Source organism: Babylonia areolata, chromosome 14 (genome assembly GCF_041734735.1).
Source record: "Babylonia areolata isolate BAREFJ2019XMU chromosome 14, ASM4173473v1, whole genome shotgun sequence".
NCBI classification, from domain to species: domain Eukaryota; kingdom Metazoa; phylum Mollusca; class Gastropoda; order Neogastropoda; family Buccinidae; genus Babylonia; species Babylonia areolata.
Window position 1 is genome coordinate 4,652,872 of NC_134889.1, and position 22,500 is coordinate 4,675,371.

Below are 22,500 nucleotides of genomic sequence, written 5' to 3' on the forward strand. Positions count from 1 at the left end.
TGGTCGCGATCTGATCACCAGGAGGCCGTACCGCGAGTTCGAACCCCCGTCCACAGGAACATCATTGTGCAGTGGAGCAGACAAAAGGGCAGCACAAATCTCTAATTTACAAAAAATAAACAAAATTTTTTTTTTTAAATTAATAAAAAAGAAAGAAAGTAAACTCACCTTTACAGACATCGCCGACATAGTCGGAACCGTTGTAGGAGCCGTTGGCGTGGGTACAGTAGCACATGTTGAAATTGGAGTCACTGGTGTTGTAGACACACATGTGCTCGTAGTCGTCGTTGGCGTTACAGCCGGGCACCTGTTAAATACACATACATGAACATACAGGGGGGGTGGTGGTGGTGGTGGTGGTATGTGCACCTGCAAATATACATGTACATATACGTGTGGTGGTGGTGGAATATGCATCGCAAATGTACATATAAGTATGGTGGTGGTAGTTGGTGGTATGTGCACCTGCAAATATACATGTACATATACGTGTGGTGGTGGTGGAATATGCATCGCAAATGTACATATAAGTATGGTGGTGGTAGTTGGTGGTATGTGCACCTGCAAATATACATGTACATATACGTGTGGTGGTGGTGGAATATGCATCGCAAATGTACATATAAGTATGGTGGTGGTAGTTGGTGGTATGTGCACCTGCAAATATACATGTACATATACGTGTGGTGGTGGTGGAATATGCATCGCAAATGTACATATAAGTATGGTGGTGGTAGTTGGTGGTATGTGCACCTGCAAATATACATGTACATATACGTGTGGTGGTGGTGGAATATGCATCTGCAAATGTACATATAGGTATGGTGGTGGTAGTTGGTGGTATATGCACCTGCAAATATACATGTATGTATAGGTGTTGTGGTGGTGGTGATATGTGCACCTGCAATTATTCATGTATATACAGTATACAGTTGTGGTGGTGGTGGTGATGGTGGTGATATGTGCACCTGCAAATATTCAGTTTCAGTAGCTCAAGGAGGCGTCACTGCGTTCGGACAAATCCATATACGCTACACCACATCTGCCCAGCAGATGCCTGACCAGCAGCGTAACCCAACGCGCTTAGTCAGGCCTTGAGAAAAAAAAAAGAAAAAAGGGGGGTGGGGGGGGGGGGGTGAATAAGCAAATATTCCTGTATATACAGAATACAGATGTGGTGGTGGTGGTAGTTGGTGGAATATGCACCTGCAGATATTCATATACATACGAGGGTGGTGGTAATGGCGGTGGTATGTGTACCTAAAAAGTATACGTGTACATACAGGTATAGTGGTGGTGGTGGAGGCAGTTGGTGGTATGTGCACCTGCAAATGTACATGTACATACAAGGGGCGGGAGGTGAGGGTGGGGGGGGGGGGTGAGTACCTGCAATTGTACATGAACATACAGGTGTGTGGTGGTGGTGGTTGGTGGTGTGTTGTTATTTTGTCATCGATGTTTTTACGTCGGTTGCAGATTACTGCTGTTGTCCTGGCTATTACCATTTGTGCCTGCCTGTGTGTGCGTATGTGTTAGGGTAGCTGTTAGATACACATGTATGTTAAAATGTATGTATGCAGTGTGTGTGTGCGTGTGCGTGTGTGTGTGTGTGTAGTCACATTTTGGTGTGTGTGTATGTAACATAGATATAATGTTTTTATGTTAACAAAAGCGTTTTTTGTAAAGCACCTAGAGCAGATTTCTGGATAGTGTGCTATATAAGTATCCATTATTAGTATTATCATTACCATATTTTTTGGTTATATTTTTTTTTTAATTACACTGTTGTTATTATTGGTGTTGTTGCTGTCCCTCTTCTTAATTTTTGGTTCCTCCTTTGTTTTTTCTTTTTCTTCTCCATATTCTTTTTTTTTTTTTTTTTTTTTTTTTTTTGCTGCCCCATCATCTGCACCGTTTCAGTGGCATTACTCCCACGCCGCTCATTTAGATTCCCCCATACACGGCCACACCCGGGTTCGTCCGTCGTAGTTCCAGCGTCGGCAGTCCACAGGGAACCCATCGATGTTAGGTCGCCAGGAGGCCACACACCAGAGGAGACCCTGCACTGCTGCTGAGTCACTTCGGTGGTGTTCAGTGGTGCCTGTTCTGTTTTAACGTACTTAGTACACCACCTACTAAGCCCCCTACTAACGACAATAATATCTCCATATTCTTTTTATTAACTCTCTCCATACGAACGGCAAAAGAGACGACGTTAACAGCGTTTCACCCCCAATTACCACCATCAAAGTATTGCAAGTGGAAGGCTCTCATACTGAAGAGGTGAATGTTGACAAAGAATACCACAATTCTGACGACGGAAGCTAAAGGTTGGGTCATTGAGACACCCACTGGACATCCGAGGGGTCTGTGTAGAGGAGGAGAGAGGACTGGCCGCACTGAGTGAGTTAATTTTGTTCCTGTTGTTGTCTTTGCAGCAGTAGCTTGCTGCCACATTCGTTGTCATCGCCGTTTCTAGATCTTCAAGAGGGTTTGGCTAACCAAGATGGCTTTGTTCTGTTTTTGTTTTTTTTGTTTTTTGTTGTTGTTTTTTTTTTTTTTTTTTTTTTTCCTTTCTTAACATGGGAATTGTGGATGCTGTTTTTAAAGTTGGTTGTTGATGATGATGATGATGATGATGATGATGATAATGGTGGTGGTGCTGGAAGTGTGTCAAAGAGTCCAGGGCTGACTCATCCTCTCTCTCTCTCTCTCCCCCTCACCCTCGATACAAGAATTAACCCTCGTCATCCCCTTGTCAATAGACCCTTTCAGGTAATGACAATAAAAATTTCAAAGCGTCAAAGCGTCTCCCCCACCTCTCTCTCTCCCCCACCCCCTCTCTGTCTGTCGTCCTAAAAAAAAAATAAAAAAAAAAAATGTTTTCTCTCTCTCTCTCTCTCTCTCTCTCTCTCTCTCTCTCTCTCTCCCCTCCTTTCCAAAAAGCATGTATATAAGCTTATCTAAATACCCTGGTTAAACATGAAACATTTCAATATCCTGATTAACAAAACAAAAAAACAACAACAAAAAAATCGTTTCGTTTCGTTTCCACTCCCCCCTTTCCCCCTCCCAGGCCCCAGACTGACCTGGAGGTTTTGGATGCCCAGAGCTACCATGCGGTCTCCGATGGTGTAGCCGTTGAGGAGGTCAGCGTTCTCCCCGCCGCCTGTCAGGTGCAGTAGGAAGCCCTCCATCAGCTGCCGGTGCTGCTGGCATTGCGGCAGCGGCCCTGGCCACAGCAAAAGCGATATCATGCAACGATAACAGCAACGTACTTTCACAGCGCCCCTGACAACAGTAAGAGCGATATCATGCAGTGATAACAGCAATGTACTTTCACAGCATCTCTGACAACAGCAAGAGCGATATCATGCAGTGATAACAGCAATGTACTTTCACAGCATCTCTGACAACAGCAAGAGCGATATCATGCAGTGATAACAGCAATGTACTTTCACAGCATCTCTGACAACAGTAAGAGCGATATCATGCAGTGATAACAGCAATGTACTTTCACAGCATCTCTGACAACAGCAAGAGCGATATCATGCAGTGATAACAGCAACGTACTTTCACAGCGCCCCTGACAACAGCAAGAGCGATATCATACAGCGATAACAGCAACGTACTTTCTACAGCGGTCCTGACAACAACAAGAGCAGTATCATACAGCAATAACAGCAACGTACTTTCACAGCGGTTCTGACAACAGCAAGAGCGATATCATACAGCAATAACAGCAACGTACTTTCACAGCGGCCCTGACAACAGCAAGAGCGATATCATACAACGATAACAGCAACGTACTTTCACAGCGCCCCTGACAACAGCAAGAGCGATATCATACAGCGATAACAGCAACGTACTTTCACAGCGCCCCTGACAACAGCAAGAGCGATATCATGCAATGATAACAGCAACGTACTTTCACAGCGCCCCTGACAACACCAAGAGCGATATCATGCAACGATAACGTATAACAGCAACGTACTTCTACAGCGGCCCTGACAACAGCAAGAGCGATATCATACAGCGATAACAGCAACGTACTTCTACAGTGCCCCTGACAACAGCAAGAGAGATATCATACAGCGATAACAGCAACGTACTTTCACAGTGCCCCTGACAACAGCAAGAGAGATATCATGCAATGATAACAGCAACGTACTTCTACAGTGGCCCTGACAACACCAAGAGCGGTATCATGCAATGATAACAGCAACGTACTTCTACAGTGGCCCTGACAACACCAAGAGCGATATCATGCAATGATAACAGCAACGTACTTTCACAGCGCCCCTGACAACAGCAAGAGCGGTATCATACAGCAATAACAGCAGATTACTTCTGCAGAGGTCCTGACAATAGCAAGAGCGGTACCATACAGCGATAACAGCAACGTACTTCTACAGCGGCCCTGACAACAGCAAGAGCGGTATCATGCAACGATAACAGCAACGTACTTTCACAGCGCCCCTGACAACAGCAAGAGCGATATCATACAGCGATAACAGCCACGTACTTTCACGGCGCCCCTGACAACAACAAGAGCGATATCATACAGTGATAACAGCAACGTACTTTCACAGCGCCCCTGACAACAGCAAGAGCGCTATCATGCAGTGATAACAGCAACGTACTTTCACAGCGCCCCTGACAACAGCAAGAGCGATATCATGCAGTGATAACAGCAACGTACTTTCACAGTGCCCCTGACAACAGCAAGAGCGATATCATACAGCAATAACAGCAACGTACTTTCACAGCGGCCCTGACAACAGCAAGAGCGATATCATACAACGATAACAGCAACGTACTTTCACAGCGGCCCTGACAACAGCAAGAGCGATATCATACAGCAATAACAGCAACGTACTTTCACAGCGCCCCTGACAACAGCAAGAGCGATATCTTGCAATGATAACAGCAACGTACTTTCACAGCGCCCCTGACAACACCAAGAGCGGTATCATACAGCAATAACAGCAGATTACTTCTGCAGAGGTCCTGACAACAGCAAGAGCGGTACCATACAGCGATAACAGCAACGTACTTCTACAGCGGCCCTGACAACAGCAAGAGCGGTATCATGCAACGATAACAGCAACGTACTTTCACAGCGCCCCTGACAACAGCAAGAGCGGTATCATACAGCAATAACAGCAACTTACTTTCACAGCATCTCTGACAACAGCAAGAGCGGTATCATGCAGTGATAACAGCAACGTACTTTCACAGCGTCCCTGACAACAGCAAGAGCGATATCATACAGTGATAACAGCAACGTACTTCTACTTATATATATATATATATATATATATATATATTTGTGTATGATAGTCAGCCGTGTTCGACTATGACCACCAGCACAGCAGAGGAGGCAACTGCTGTTCCGACTATCGAGGGCTAGAATTTGATTATAGTGGAGAGTGTCTTGCCCAAGTTACATCCCCTACTCTCTCGGCCAAGAGGGTTTTAGGAACAGTCGCCATTGGGGATGGTTCCCAAAGGCCAAGGCTGCGGCACTAAGAGCCAGTGCAAAGTTGACCAGTCAGGGTCCTTCACAAAACACTAAGCTGTGAATGACTCCCGACTGCAAAGGAGAAACCATTGACCACACAACTTTCAACTGCCCAGCTGTAAGCCTTGTGTCGGCCTGTGATATAAGCCAAGGGTTGAGCACAATCTTTCTCGAACGCAACATTAACAGAACACAGCCCCACAATCACCACCACCACCACCACCCCACAAAAAAAAAAACACAGCAACACCTACTTTGGTCTCCTCGCTCGTCACAGAAGGGTCCATAGTTGAGGCTTCCGCAGGTGCAGAGGGTAAAGTTGAAGAGGTCACCCACACACCGACCGCCCAGTCCGCACACTCCGCTGCCCAGCTGACCGCACACGTCGACTGAAAGAAATGCGCGTGACACACTCACCACTCAACTTTTTTTCGTTTTTTTTTTATCCCCCCTCCCCCCCCCCCCCCCCCAGGCAGCAGAACATTTTATTGTGTGTGTGTGTGTGTTCGGACGGGTGGGTAGGGTGTGATGGGGTGAGGGGTGGGGGCATCGGGGAGAGGGTGGGGGGAGTGTCATTACAGAGTCGTTTGTTTGTGGTTGATGGTAGTGGTAATGTTCTTCTTCAGTTTAACTCTTTCCATACGAACGGCGAAAGAGACGACGTTATCAGCGTTTCACCCCAGTTACCATCATCAAAATATTGCAAGCGGAAGGCTCTTATACTGAAGACGTGAACGTTGACAAAGAATACCACAATTCTGACGACGGAAGCTAAATGTTGGGTCATTCAGATACCCACTGGACATCCGAGGGGTCTGTGCTAGAGGAGAAGAGAGGACTGGCCGTACTGAGTGAGTTAACGTCTATTCACTATAAGTGTTTTTAGACGGAAAGGAGTAAAGTAGTGTATAAAGGAAAGGGAATGCATGTGAATATTAGTGTAAAAAAAAAAGAAAAAAGGACATGTTGTGTATCAGAGGAAAAGTATATTATAAGAAAAAGTCGAAAGAGGTTGTGGTGTGTATTGAATGAGTTGTCATGGGAAGGAGAATATGTATATGCATATCAACAAGTATTAACCTACAACAATGTAAATATAAATAACAGTATTAAATATAATACATCAAAGGAGGATACCAACTGGACTGGAGTTTAAAATTTCTGAAAACATTCTAAGCAATGAATAATCATTCAAAATCTTTTCAGTGGCTAATGAAATATTGGAGGAAAAGTCATCAACTACATCTTTTGGAAGTAACTGTCTTATGCTAGGACAATGAATGAGTAGATGGCTTACAGTTATTTGCTTACCGCATATACATTTTATATTTTTTAGAAAATTTTGTACGAAAGGCATTTAAACGAATTCTATACATTAGACTTGTGGTGGTAATATATGGGTGGGGGAGATGTGAGAGTTGTGTGTGTGTGTGTGTGTGTGTGTGTGTGTGTGTGTGTGTGTGTGTGACTTGACTTGACTTCATTTATTGTCATAAAAATCCCGAAGGATTAACAGACACAACAAAGAACAAAAGGAACAAAGAAATAAACGTTCATCTAATACGCATGCAATGAAATACATAGTTGGCGAGTGGTTTTTTTACAGTCATCGCAGTTGAATAAATCACTTGGTTTAGGGATATTGTTTTGTATTTTTCTGGAGATCACATTTGATTGATGATAATACTGCTGTACAGTTTTAATTAGATGGTTTCGCAAATTATGAAATAAGAAACATGTTTCTAAGAAATGTAATTGATCTTCAACATCTTCACATTTATCACATAACCTCTCTTCTCTGGGAATGTTTGCATATCTTCCTCGTTCGATATTTAAATGACGTGCGCTTATTCTGATTTGACAAAGAGCTTGTTTGGGAGCAGGATCGATTTTATCAGTTAGATAATGCTTAATTTGATAATCGTTTGTTTTTTTTATATAATTTTTAATCTGTTCAGTTTTTCTCTGTTTCCAGAATTGTACATATCTATTTCTTAGTTGTTGACGTAATGTGAATTTGAGTCTGCTCTGTGTGTGTGTGTGTGTGTGTGTGTGTGTGTGTGTGTGTGTGTGTGTGTGTGTGTGTGTGTTTGTGTGTATGCATGACCAAACACCGTCTGTAAGTATTTGACACCCTAAACACTTAACATCTTCGGCCAGTAGGGAAAAAAAAGTGCATTGGCCTTTTTCAGAAATGACAGTTTTTAGTGTGGTGGTGGTGGTGGTGATGGTGGTGGTTGTGTGTGTGTGTGCGCGCGCGCGTGACCAAACACCAGCTGTAAATATGTGACACCTTAAACACTCAACTTCATCGGACAGAAGAAAAAACAAACATATGTATTGGCCTTTTTCAGAAATGACAGTTTGTTGTGTGGTGATTTGTGCGCGCATGCACACGTGCATGTGTGTATAAGAGAGACAGACAGAGAGAGACAGAGAGAGAGAGAGAGATGGAAATCTGGCCGGCTGAAATTGTTGGCAAATTTTCATCCAAGCGTTTTCTTTGCCAAACAGCAACGAGGCCAAAAAGACTGGAAGGAAAGATAAAAAGCACGCAGAAACAGTTAGTAACGGTAACCCGATAGAAACAGGAATAGACAAGGAGGAATGAAGGACGAAAGGAGTGTGGGGGTGACTCAAGAATGTAGGAAGGAAGGAAGGAGGGAGTGACTCAAGAATGTAGGAAGGAAGGAAGGTAGGAAGGAAGGAAGGAGGGAGTGACTCAAGAATGTAGGAAGGAAGGAAGGAAGGAGTGAGTGACTCAAGAATGTAGGAAGGAAGGAAGGAGGGAGTGACTCAAGAATGAATGAAGGAAGGAAGGAGTGAGTGAGTGACTCAAGAATGTAGGAAGGAAGGAAGGAGGGAGTGACTCAAGAATGTAGGAAGGAAGGAGGGGGTGACTCAAGAATGTAGGAAGGAAGGAAGGAGGGAGTGACTCAAGAATGTAGGAAGGAAGGAAGGAGGGAGTGACTCAAGAATGTAGGAAGGAAGGAAGGAGGGGGTGACTCAAGAATGTAGGAAGGAAGGAAGGAGGGGGTGACTCAAGAATGTAGGAAGGAAGGAAGGAGGGAGTGACTCAAGAATGTAGGAAGGAAGGAAGGAGGGGGTGACTCAAGAATGTAGGAAGGAAGGAAGGAGTGACTCAAGAATGTAGGAAGGAAGGAAGGAAGAAGTGACTCAAGAATGTAGTAGGGAAGGAGTGAGTGACTCAAGAATGTAGGAAGGAGGGAGTGACTCAAGAATGTAGGAAGGAAGGAGGGGGTGACTCAAGAATGTAGGAAGGAGGGAGTGACTCAAGAATGTAGGAAGGAAGGAAGGAAGAAGTGACTCAAGAATGTAGGGAGGAAGGAGGGAGTGACTCAAGAATGTAGGGAGGAAGGAAGGAGGGAGTGACTCAAGAATGTAGGAAGGAATGAGGGAGTGACTCAAGAATGTAGGAAGGAAGGAGGGGGTGACTCAAGAATGTAGGAAGGAAGGAAGGAGGGAGTGACTCAAAAATGTAGGAAGCTAGGAAGGAAGGAAGGAAGGAGGGAGTGACTCAAGAATGTAGGAAGCTAGGAAGGAAGGAAGGAAGGAGGGAGTGACACAAGAATGTAGGAAGGAAGGAAGGAGGGAGTGACTCAAGAATGTAGGAAGGAAGGAGGGGTGACTCAAGAATGTAGGAAGGAAGGAGGGGGTGACTCAAGAATGTAGTAAGGAAGGAGGGGGTGACTCAAGAATGTAGGAAGGAAGGAGGGAGTGACTCAAGAATGTAGGAAGTAAGGAAGGAGGGAGTGACTCAAGAATGTAGGAAGGAAGGAGGGGGTGACTCAAGAATGTAGGAAGGAAGGAGGGAGTGACTCAAGAATGTAGGAAGGAAGGAGGGGGTGACTCAAGAATGTAGGAAGGAAGGAGGGGGTGACTCAAGAATGTAGGAAGGAAGGAGGGGGTGACTCAAGAATGTAGGAAGGAAGGAGGGTGTGACTCAAGAATGTGGGAAGTAAGGAAGGAAGTAAGGTGTGACTCAAGAATGTAGGAAGGAAAGAGGGTGTGACTCAAGAATGTAGGAAGGAAAGAGGGTGTGACTCAAGAATGCAGGAAGCAAGGAAGTGAGTGAGTGGAGAACGCAGTAAGCGAGGAAGGAAGTGACTGAAGAAGGCAGTAAGCAAGCAAGCAAGGAAGGAAGTGAGTGGAGAACGCAGTAAGCGAGGAAGGAAGTGACTGAAGAAGGCAGTAAGCAAGCAAGCAAGGAAGGAAGGAAGAAAGGAAGGCAGACAGTAGAGAAGTGACTGACTGTCGCATTTGGGTCCCGTCAGGCCGGCCGGACACTGGCACACGTAGCCAGAAAGGTAGGCAGGCTTCACACAGGGGATGCTGCTATTGCCACAGTAGTCCTCCGACCCCCGGCAGTCTGCACGTGCGCACGCACACACACACACGCACACACACACACACGCACACACGCACGCACGCCACTTTCGTCTTTTATCACTCGGTCAGCAAAAAGATGTACAATAAAAAGAAAAATAAATAATAATTTATAAATTAAAAAAAAAAAAACCTGCCCGCACTCTCCACTATACCCCCACCCTTTACACACACACACACACACACACACACACACACACACACACACAAGGTTCACATGAAGTAAGCCAGCATGTATTCACATGTCCGCGCTTATGCAGTCACACACACACACACACACACAGATACACAAACACACGCACACACACAAAGGCACACACACACACACACACAGCGCAGACACTCACACACATACAACACACACACACACTCATACACACATGCACACACATACAACACACACACACACACACACACACACACACACACGAAAAGGCTCACAAGAAATAAGCATGCATGTATTCACTTACAGCTGTACTGGCGAACACGACCGTGTTTATGCACCCATCTACACACACACACACACACACACACACACGCACGCACACACACACACACACTAAAAACATTTATAGTGAATATACGTTAAACTGAAGAAAACACAAAGGTACACAAACACATGCACACACACAAAGGCTCGCAAACACACACACACACACACACACACACACACACGCTGAGAAAAACGATAAAGGAAGAGGAAGCAACAGGAAAACCGGAAGTGACAGGAAAACCGGAAGTGACGTGAGCTCACCGATGGGCTGACAGGACTCCAGTTCCTGCCCGGGCACACATCGGCAGGCCACCTTGTCCTCCTTCACCACGCACAGCCCCGTGCCGCAGTCCTTGCCGCTGCAGGCCCCTGGGAGACACGGGCACACCCAGCTCAACAGTCAACACGCGATGGTGGTGGTAGTGTGGTACAAGTACTGACCATCAGACAGGACAACCCGCGGAAAGGAGGTCTATTTCTTTTTCCAGTTACCCCAGCCCCCAGCCCCCCCCCCCCACCCACAAAAAAAAAAAAAAAAAAAAATGTGTCCGCCCTAAGGACGAAAAGCAGTTAAGTTCCTCACTCAACCAAAAAATGTGTCCGCCCTAAGGACGAAAAGCAGTTAAGTTCTTCACTCCACCAAAAAATGTGTCCGCCCTAAGGACGAAAAGCAGTTAAGTTCTTCACTCCACCAAAAAATGTGTCCGCCCTAAGGACGAAAAGCAGTTAAGTTCCTCACTCCACCAAGACTAATACTTGTCATAACTCAAAATAGTGCTGTTGTCCCAGGCCCATGGCAATGTGAGTGTGTGTGTGTGTGATGGGAGAGTAGAGAGAATGAGGGTGGGTATATGGATGGTGGTGGTGTGGTTCGAAAGGGAGAATGACCCGATTTTTTTTTTTTTTTTTTTTTTTTTTTTTTTTTTTACCCCTTTTACCTTTTCTATCCAAAATTTTATTTTACAATTTTTACAAAATATGTGGCGTGCAGATTACAATTATGTTCCTTTTTACATGTATGTATTTTAAGTGAAAATTGCTGTCATCTCAGCCGTTTAATCATGTGTGTGTGTGTGTGTTAGTGTGAGTGTTGGAGTGTAACAGTTGTAGTATTGATAGAATGTTACTTTGTGAGTTTTATACATTTCAGTTTCAGTTTCACTTTCTCAAGGAGGCGTCACTGCGTTCGGACAAATCCATACACGCTACACCACATCTGTTGAGCAGATGCCTGGCCAGCAGCATAACCCAACGCGCTTAGTCAGGCCTTGAGTGCATGCTTACATATTTGTGTACCTATGAAAGTGGATTTCATTTTACGTAATTTCGCCAGAGGACAACACTCTCGTTGCCATGGGTTCTTTTTCAGTGCGCCAAGTGCGTGCTGCACACGGGACCTCGGTTTATCGTCTCATCCGAAAGACTAGACGCTCAGTTTGATTTTCCAGTCAAACTTAGGAGAAAGGGCGAAAGCGGGATTCGAACCCACACCCTCACGGACTCTCTGTATTGGCAGCTGAGCGTCTTAACCATTCTGCCACCTTCCTCCTCAACTGAAACTTTATACATTGTCTTTTCATAATATTAATGATTCTGTTTTAGGTTTCTGCTACGTTTTATATACTTTCTTGTTTCACTTTAGGTACTGGATTGTAAAGCGCTTAGAGCTTGCTTATGCTTGTATTATAGCGCTATATAAAAATAAAATATTTTTATTATATTATTATTATTGATAGTTCAGTACACAACGGGTTTTCCTACCTACCTTTTTTTACGTCACCTAAGATTACTCACACAAAAAAAAACTCACAGCAATAACAAAAACTGGTGACGCCACAATGTACACGACTGGTTCACGTCATCAGGCATGAATCCATAAATGATTACATACACAATTATGTAATAGAATAAATAAAATTCCAAAATAAATCAATGAATAAATTAACACAAAACAGAAACAAAGGATTCGAAAGATATAGCGATAGAAAAAGAAGAGAGAAAAAAAATAAGAAAGAAAAACGTGCCCCTCTAACCTGTGGGACGAAGAGAAGACACACGTGCTGGTTCTATCTAACCCAGCCTAGTTCTAGCCTCGTCTAAGTTCTAGCCCAGCCTAGTTCTAGCCTAGCCCCAGCCTTAGAGAGAGAAAGGCCGCTATATGAATATACATTATTATCATTATGGTTATTATTATGATTATTTTCATGGTGACGATTAAATCATCATCATCATCATCATCATCATCATCATCACTATGATTACATTGATTATTGTTATTCTTACCTGGCCTTAAGGGCGCTATACAAATGTACATTAATATTATAGTTATCATCACAATGATTATCATGATTATTGTTATTATTACCTAGCCTTAGAGAGCCTTAGAGAGAAAGGGCGCTATAAAAATATACATTATTATTGTTGTCATTTATATATATATATATTTTTATCATTATTACCTGGCATTTCCGGGGTGATGGAGCTGAAGTGCATGGGGAACAGGCCCAGGACAATGCCAGAGTCCAGCATCCTCCTCTCCGTCTCCTTCACCTGGGAGGCCACCAGGCTGCCCGCGAAGGTCACCGTGGCCCTCATCCCGATCTTGTCCGGCTCCACCTTCCTGCAACACCACGCTGCAATGTCTGGCACACAGGTCGCAGCACAGAGTCAAAGGTCAATGTCTGGCACACAGGTCAAAGCACAGAATCAAAGGTCAATGTCTGGCAGAGGTCAAAGCACAGAATCAAAGGTCAATGTCTGGCACACAAGTCAAAGGACAGAATCAAAGGTCAATGTCTGGCACACAAGTCAAAGGACAGAATCAAAGGTCAATGTCTGGCACACAGGTCAAAGCACAGAATCAAAGGTCAATGTCTGGCACACAGGTCAAAGCTCAGAATCAAAGATCAATGCCTGGCAGAGGTCCAAGCTTAGAATCAAAGATCAATGCCTGACAGAGGTCCAAGCTCAGAATCAAAGGTCAATGTCTGGCACACAGGTCAAAGCACAGAATCAAAGGTCAATGTCTGGCACACAGGTCAAAGCACAGAATCAAAGGTCAATGTCTGGCACACAGGTCAAAGCTCAGAATCAAAGGTCAAGGTCTGGCAGAGGTCAAAGCTCAGAATCAAAGGTCAATGTCTGGCACACAGGTCAAAGCTCAGAATCAAAGGTCAAGGTCTGGCACACATGTCCAAGCTCAGAATCAAAGGTCAAGATCTGGAACACAGGTCCAAGCTCAGAATCAAAGGTCAATGTCAATGCCTGGCAGACAGTTCCAAGCCCAGAATCGAAGTTCTGAACTTAACTTTGTATCCTTCAATGGTTTCACACCGTCCTCCTTAGCATGCTGCACTGTAAGAGCTGTTTCGTGTTATTATTTCTTCTTCTTCATCTTCTTTTTCTTCTTCTCTGTGTTATTGGGTTACAACTCCCACGTTTGCTGCCCCCACAACATAATATTTGTATTTCATTTTATCACAACAGATTTCTCAGTGTGAAATTCGGGCTGCTCTCCCCAGGGAGAGCGCGTCGCTACACTACAGCGCCACCCATTTTTTTGTATTTTTTTCCTGCATGCAGTTTTATTTGTTTTTCCTATCGATGTGGATTTTTCTTCAGAATTTCGCCAGGAACAACCCTTTTGATGGCCGTGGGTTCTTTTACGTGCGCTAAGTGCATGCTGCACACGGGACCTCGGTTTATCCTCTCATCCGAATGACTAGCGTCCAGACCACCACTCAAGGTGTAATGGAGGGGGAGAAAATATCGGCGGCTAATCCGTGATTCGAACCAGCGTGCTCAGATTCTCTCGCTTCCTAGGCGGACGCGTTACCTCTAGGCCATCACTCCACATAAATAATAATAAGAAGAAAAAGAAGAAGAAAATTATTTATAAAAGTGATATTAATAAGAAGAATATCACTTATATTGATAATATCATTGATACCAATAACAATGGTGACTATGATCAGAAGAAACAGAAACTTACGTGAAGTGACCTTCATACTCGTCATGGTCGTCACCAGTCAACAGAGAACTATCCTACGATTTGTAAAAACAAGCCATACATTTCCTCCCCTCTCTCTCTCTCACTCTCCTTTCCCCAGCTCTTCTTCCCATCAGTGCCACCTACACGTGTGAAGGGATTTTGGCGAAAAACGAAAGTGAAAGCAGACGAAATAGCGATGGGATTTGGGCGAAAAACGAAAGTGAAAGTAGACGAAATAATGACAGGAAAAACATAACGGAAGGACTCCACTCACATGATTTCCAACACGCGGGCGTGAGAGAAGTTGGTCAGCGACAAGAACTCGTTGGTCAGCTGCACATCACAATGAAAACGCTTTATTTGTCAACACACACACACAAATTAGATATATATACACACGCGCATACAATGGTGAACTTCGTCTTCTGATTTCTGTGGGATTATTCTCGAAGACAGTATGCCTCTGGAGTATAGCCTATGACGTGGCATTCTAATTAAATGAATTATACATAATACAACTAGCTGTCTGCGTTTGTGCCCACAAGTGCATGTGAGTATGCGAGCGTGTTTGCATATGCGCTCCTCTGCTCTGGGGTACTTAAATAAATAAATACGTGTCTATATTCGTTTCTGTGTTGTGATCGCCTTAAGCTCTTGCAGTCTCGAGCCAAAAGATTACAATCAGCAATTTTTGTTTTGATGTTTGAGCTTAGTTCTCGAGCACGCACAGTTTATCGCGTTGCTTGTGTGTGTGTGTGTGTGTGTGTGTGTGAGCGTGCGTGTGCGTGTGTGTGTGTGTTATCTATGTCTGTGTGACAGTGAGGCCTGTATCTATGTCTGTGTGACAGTGAGGCCTGTATCTATGTCGGTGTGACAGTGAGGCCTGTATCTATGTCTGTGTGACAGTGAGGCCTGTAGGAGACGTGACACTCACAGTGGTCTTCACGGTTTCAGCCAGCCGTATGTAGCTGGCGCTGTTCTTCTTCAGAAGTCTGTCGGACCACTGAGACTTGGTCACCAGCTTCATCGTGTACACCTCAAAGTCTGCAACACAGTCACCCCACACAAATACGTCACACGTGTGTCGTCATTTGTATCACGTCACCCACACAAACGTCACACGTGTGTAGTCATTTGTATTACGTCATCCACACAAACGTCACACGTGTGTAGTCATTTGTATCACGTCACCCACACAAACGTCACTCGTGTGACGTCATTTGTATCACGTCACCCACAGACAGCACACTTGTGTCGTCATTTGTATCACGTCACCCACACAAACGTCACACGTGTGTAGTCATTTGTATCACATCACCCCCAAACGTCACACGTGTGTCGTCCTTTGTATCACGTCACCCACACAAACGTCACACGTGTGTAGTCATTTGTATCACGTCACCCACACAAACGTCACAGGTGTGTCGTCACAGTTTTCTGCATTTCACACGAGTCTGGTCATCTGCCTCCCAAAGACCTCTAGAGGACCTTAACTGCGTATTACACCCTTCAAAATGAAATGGTATTGTGCAAACACAAAACTCACAGACATTTTCTGAAAAAGACAATTACTGGGGCGGGAAAGGGGCGGGGGCATTGTTGTTGTTAACAATGACACTCAAAATAAAGAGACACAATGTTGTGCATGTTCATGTGTGATACTGAAGAGGGATGGGGGGGAGTGTGCATTATTCTTCCCATTTTGGCATAAAGTGGCAAGACAGGTCTCCAACCTCCAGGTCCTATAGAGGAGTGGCCTGCGCAGCATCGAAAGCCTGCTGATCCAGTGCCAGCTACGCTGGACAGGACACGTTGTCCGCATGACAGACAGCAGGATCCCGAAGATGCTCTTGTTTGGCCAGCTGAAGGAAGGCCACCGCGAACTTGGAAGACCCTGCAAGCGCTTCAAGGACACCTTGAAGACAAACCTCAAAGCCTGTGACACAGACATCGCTTCCTGGGAAACTGATGCCTTTGACCGCTCTCGCTGGAGGATGCTGCACTCTAGTGGCACAAAGACGTTTGAAAACAAGAGAACGCTGGCCATTAAGGAGAAGCGTGAGCGAAGGAAGCAGGGCTCAACTTCTGGTGACGTTTTACCTTGCAACACCTGTGGGAAGTGCTGCGCATCCAGAATCGGCCTCTTCTCCCATATGAGGACACACACCAACAGATAAGCCTGCCTGTCTGCGTACTCATCCGTCGGTCTGACAGGAGACTCCATCCTCCATCCATTAACAATGTCACTCAACTCAAAATAAAGAGACACAAGGGGGGGGGGGGGGGGGGGGGGTGCATTATTCTTCCATTTGGGGGGTGTGCGAGGGGGGCCGGGGTTGGGTGGAAGTCGTCTCCTGTCGACTCTCTCCCATTCATAACCTTTCTCCCACAATTCTCTGAGTGTTTTTATACCGATGTACACAGGTTGTTGTTGTTTTTCTTCTCTCTCTTTAATGTTTTACAATCGTTACACTGCCTGGGTTTTTCGTGCTCTAGTGTATGTATTATATTTGTGGATGCGCATGTTTAACTCACTCACACCCTTTCCACCGCTGTATGCGATCCCATGTGCCTGCGTGTATGCCTGCCTGCTCTACTGCATGGCTGGATACTGAAAAACTAAGACATTCTATAACTGAAGTGTACTTTGGTTCATCCGGTCAAGGCCCTGAGGTGAAGTTCTTTATATAATTACTGTTCACTGTGTTTATTCTTAGCTTATTTGGGCATCTGCTGTCTTGCCTGTGTAATGTTGTATGAGAAAAAAAATGTATGGAAAGTGGCTTTTAATTTGGACAACAACAATAACAACAACGACGTCGACGACAACAAAATGTCAGTTGATCATCTTTTTTCTTTTCTTTTCTTTTTCCTACGTGTGATAATCGGAATAGTAAACACACAGTTTGGATCTGTATTACTGAACTGTTATTCGAAAGTCAGATGCTTGTACCATCTGCATCACATTTTGAATGATTCAGGAACTGTACAACACAGCGTTTTAACTCTTTCCATACGAACGGCGAAAGAGACGACGTTAACAGCGTTTCACCTCAGTTACCATCATCAAAATATTGCAAGCGGAAGGCTCTTATACTGAAGAGGTGAATGTTGACAAAGAATACCACAATTCTGACGACGGAAGCTAAAGGTTGGGTCATTCAGACACCCACTGGACATCCGAAGGGTCTGTGTAGAGGAGAAGAGAGGACTGGCTGTACTGAGTGAGTTAAAAATCACAATGTCGCCCCACACACTGATTAATATGTAGCCTGTGGTATACTGACACAGAAGGTAAGATGGACCTTTTTTTTTCCTCAACACGCTATTGAATTATATAAATACAATGCATTCGAATAACATTTAAGGCATTTGTGTGTGTGTGTGTGTGTGTGTGTGCGCGCGCGCGCGCTTAAAGTTGACTTCATCATGATTTTGCGCTTTATAAATGTTAGTAGTAGTTATGCTTTTATGTATTTATCTTCTCTTTTTTTTCTTTTTCTTTTCTTTTTTTTCTTTTTGCTCGAGGCCTGACTAAGCGCGTTGGGTTTTTTTATCTTATTTATTCATTTATTTATTTATTCCTTTTTTTTCTTTTTTTTCTCTTTTTTTCTTTTTGCTCGAGGCCTGACTAAGCGCGTTGGGTTACGCTGCTGGTCAGACATCTGCTTGGCAGATGTGGTGTAGCGCATATAGATTTGACCGAAGGCAGTGACGCCTCCTTGAGCTACTCATATATACTGATACGTAAGGCAACAGTCAGAACAATCAAATCGGTTTTCAAGTCCATGTTTGAAGTCCCATTAGCACCTTTCAATACAGCGAAGCTGATCAACAAACTTACTGTTTAGATTGTAGATCTGAGCCACACACCCTTCCAAATCCGCTGTTCTGTCGTCGGGACATTCCTCAGCGTTGGCAGAACGATTTCATCATTTTTGACTCACTTGTGTAAACAAAGTGAGTCTATGTTTTAACCCGGTGTTCGGTTGTCTCTGTGTGTGTGTGTCTGTGTGTCCGTGGTAAACTTTAACATTGACATTTTCTCTGCAAATACTTTGTCAGTTGACACCAAATTAGGCATAAAAATAGGAAACATTCAGTTCTTTCCAGTCATCTTGTTTAAAGCAATATTGCACCTCTGGGATGGGCACAAAAAAATAAAAGAAAAATGAAGCCTAATTATATGCAAACTGCATTTACTGTTATATTTATATTTTTTGTATTCTCTAAACTTGGCACTTTGACCTCTTATTCTGACCCAACAACAAGAGGAGTCATTATTATCATTTTTTGTTCAAACAGGAACTTCTTTTGCTAAGCATGGAATTTTTATTTATTTTTCAAGCGTTTTAGTGCAGATAGTAAAAAAGGGAAATTACTCTGTAATTAATGCTAGGGGACTTAATTTATCACATGTGAGTCTTGAAGGCCTTGCCTCTCTTGTGTTACATTATAATACAAAACAGACTATGATCGTTCGAGTCAAATTCTAAAAACAAAACTAAAATAACTGTGTGAAAAAACAAAACAAAAAAAAAACGAATACACTTCCTCGATCAAGTGTGAACATCTTCAAGATGAAGTAATCAAAACAATGCTTCTTCTGAATTTCTTTTCACCAAACTCGCGGTGATCGTAGACGGGAAATTCAGGGGGAAATAACTCGTTTCTGATGGAGGAAAGGTGGATCTGGATGAGGTTTGGAATCGGTTCGACTTCACACACACACACACACACACACACACAAAAACCCTTCCAGATTTGACAACATTCAAGTCCTAAGTGAGGGACTAACTTACTATCCGTCTGTCTGTCTGCCTGCCTGCTCGCTGGCCTGCTTCTTGCGTTGTATTACACATACAAAACATCATGCATAATTCCAAAATGTGTCAGCATGTTACTGTTGGCGTCGATTCAAAAACAAACCTTCGCTTCAACGACATTTCAGATCGATTCAAAAACAAACCTTTGCTTCAGAATTTCAGATCTATAGTGCGCGTGCCTTCTTCTCATTCTTCTGATTCACGATTATAGCAAACAGCTGTGTCAACTATTGTCTGAAACAGCCCATGGTGTTTTGAAACGGTCTATGAAGACTAAATCTTGGCATTAATTAAAACCCCTTGATTGCCAGTTTCAGTTTCAGTAGCTCAAGGAGGCGTCACTGCGTTCGGACAAATCCATATACGCTACACCACATCTGCCAAGCAGATGCCTGACCAGCAGCGTAACCCAACGCGCTTAGTCAGGCCTTGAGAAAAAAAAAAGGTGAATAATGCAGTTTCAAAGACAGCACTGATGATCCTGTGGCCAAGTAAACAGTACAAAAACGAATCCTGTGCTTCCTGACGCGTGTTTCAGTTCATTCATTTTCTTGGTTCTTTCCTCGGTACTCTTGGAAATTTCACGAGAGAAACAGGCTGTGGTCGAGTATCTGCGCTTGGTGGCTCCGCTGAAGTCGTTGATTGCCATAAACGTATTACGTACGGGCATAGTGACGTCACTGATGACGTCATCAGAAAGAGAGAAATAGCTCTGGAAGGCTGAAAATTTTACACAGTTCGTCTAGAGCGCTATATCTTCAGACCTTTTTCTCAGTTTTAGGCTTATTGTTTTGGATAAAGTTTTGTGACCTGAAACACCACTTTCTACTGTTTTTCCCCTTGGCGCCAAAGGGGTTTTTAAACACTAACACAAGCAGCATCAAGTTGAATCGGTTTATGATGCAGTCAACGAATAATATGATCATCAGTATTTTATATAGCGCTAAATCTCTTGTGCTGAGACAAATCAAAGCGCTTTCGCACCAGTCAGTCACACGCATGCATTACTCTAAACTGGATTTATAAAATATATATACAAAAATAAAATAAAATAAATCAAAGGTGGGCACTAACACACGCTGGAGACAGCTGGGTCTTTTGTCACAGCAACCAGTCCATAAACACCGTTCACATGGAAATACTAAAGTATGCAGCATGCATTAAGGATCATGCACCCAGCAACATATATCTGTAACTCGTTACATCAAAACTGCCCCCGTCTGTCACGAAAATGTTCGATGACACTAACACATGCAGCATACGGCGGCACTCCTGTCGCTAAAAGCAGTCTAACGTCCACTGTAGAACAAGATCATGAACATTCATGCATGCAGCATACTGTACAAGTTGCCTTTGCGAAAACAGGCAAGTTATTTCCGCTGCGTAGACAGGATCACGAACACTCACGCAAGCAGCATACAGCGCTACCCCTGCTACAACAGGCAGGCTAAAGTCCGCTGCTGATCATGAACACTCACGCGTGAAGCATACAGCGCTGTCCTTGTCATTACAAACCTGGCAACGTCGGCTGCAGAAACATAATCACCAAGGACACTAACCCATGCAGCATACAGCGCTACCCCTGCTACAAAAGGCAGGCTAAAAAGTCCGCTGCTGGTTATGAACACTCACGTGTGCGGCATACAGCGCTACCCTTAACATCACCGGCAGGCTTCGTCCTCTGCAGATCATGAACACTCACGCATGCAGCATACAGCGCTACCTTTGTTATTATTGCATGCTGCATGGCTACGTCCGCTGCTACAGAGACAGAGAATCGTCATGGGACACTAACGCACGCAGCATGCACAGCATAGAGACAGAGAATCGTCATGGGACACTAACGCACGCAGCATGCACAGCATAGAGACAGAGAATCGTCATGGGACACTAACGCACGCAGCATGCAGAGAGGCACACTCACGGCAGTCCACCTCGTCCGACCCGTCCAGGCAGTTGGCCACAGCGTCACAGAAGGAGAATTCCATCAGGCAGAACTGCCGGTTCGCACACGCCCTCATCCCCTCCTCTTCCTCACACTCTGACGTCACACACACACACACACACACACACACACACACAGAGCCAGCGTGACGTCACAGAAGGCGCGCGCGCGCGCACGCATGCATGACGCAAAGCACACGGATAAAACTGGAAACGGTGCCAACAAGTCTAAGGACCGTCCCTCCGACCCCCACCCCACCCCTCACTTCATTCAATACAACACACCCCCTCTCCCGCCCCCCCCCCACCCCCAAACTGGGTAAAGGGTGGAGATTTTTCCGATCTCCCAGGTCAACATATGCGCAGACCTGCTTGTGCCTGAACCCCCTTCTTGTGTATACGCAAGCAGAAGATCAAATACGCACATTAAAGATCCTGTAATCCATGTCAGCGTTCGGTGGGTTATGGAAACAACAACATACCCAGCATGCACACCACCGAAAACGGAGTATGGCTGCCTACATGGCGGGGGGGGGGGGGGTATATAAACAAAACGGTCATGCACGTAAAATGTTAAATGTTACAGGTCTGTCTCAGTGTGTAGGTGTGCGTGCCTGAAATCTGACTGAATGACACAGGAAACGAATGATGAGCGCCCCAGTGGCAGCCGTCAGTCGGCTCTACCCAGGCAGGCAGCCTGTTGTGTAAATTAAATGACCCCGTGTTTGTAAAACGCTTTGAGCTTGGTCTCCGACCGAGGATAGGCGCTATATAAGTATCCATATCAATCAATTAATCAATCAACCAGAATAAGAAGAACAAAGAACCCAAGAAGAAAAGAAAAAAAAACAACCACGAAAACTTACTGCAGTTCATCTCATCCGAGTTGTCCCCGCAGTCATTGGTTCCGTCACAGAAGGCGTCCTCGGCTACACACTTCTTGACGTAGCTGCACATCCTCTGCCCCCTGCCGCAGTCTGTGACGTCACCAAGCACCCTCATCATCATCATCCTCCTCCTCCTCCTCCTCATCATCATCATCATCACAACCACCACCCGCCCTCACATCCACCCTTGTCCATCACTCAAGTCAAATGATCAGTGCCATTACGCTATTATTACCCACTGTTTTGGGGTGTGTTTTTTTTTTAACTCCCGCCACCCCCCCCCCCCCCCCCCCCCCCCCCCCCACCCCCGGCCCCAAAGCTCCCTCTCCCCCCACACCCGTCCCTTCAATATAATGAGATGATGGTAAAGATAATGACACGACTACTACTACTACCTATCCTGCTGATCACCATCATCATCATTCGCA

At 44.7% G+C, this 22,500-nt stretch overlaps 1 protein-coding gene across 1 annotated transcript in view; it reads right to left on the bottom strand.

Moving 5' to 3' along the window:
• LOC143289419 (uncharacterized) overlaps positions 1–22,500 on the bottom strand; it is a 200,720-nt gene that overhangs the window by 142,792 nt on the left and 35,428 nt on the right. The window contains exons 10-18 of the mRNA XM_076598381.1: positions 22,052–22,162; positions 15,350–15,459; positions 14,690–14,748; positions 12,884–13,044; positions 10,686–10,793; positions 9,798–9,914; positions 5,779–5,913; positions 3,090–3,232; positions 169–307 (exon numbers count right to left, since the gene is read on the bottom strand). Of these exons, the coding sequence (XP_076454496.1) occupies positions 169–307; positions 3,090–3,232; positions 5,779–5,913; positions 9,798–9,914; positions 10,686–10,793; positions 12,884–13,044; positions 14,690–14,748; positions 15,350–15,459; positions 22,052–22,162 (1,083 nt within the window). The remainder of the gene's footprint in view (positions 1–168; positions 308–3,089; positions 3,233–5,778; positions 5,914–9,797; positions 9,915–10,685; positions 10,794–12,883; positions 13,045–14,689; positions 14,749–15,349; positions 15,460–22,051; positions 22,163–22,500) is intronic.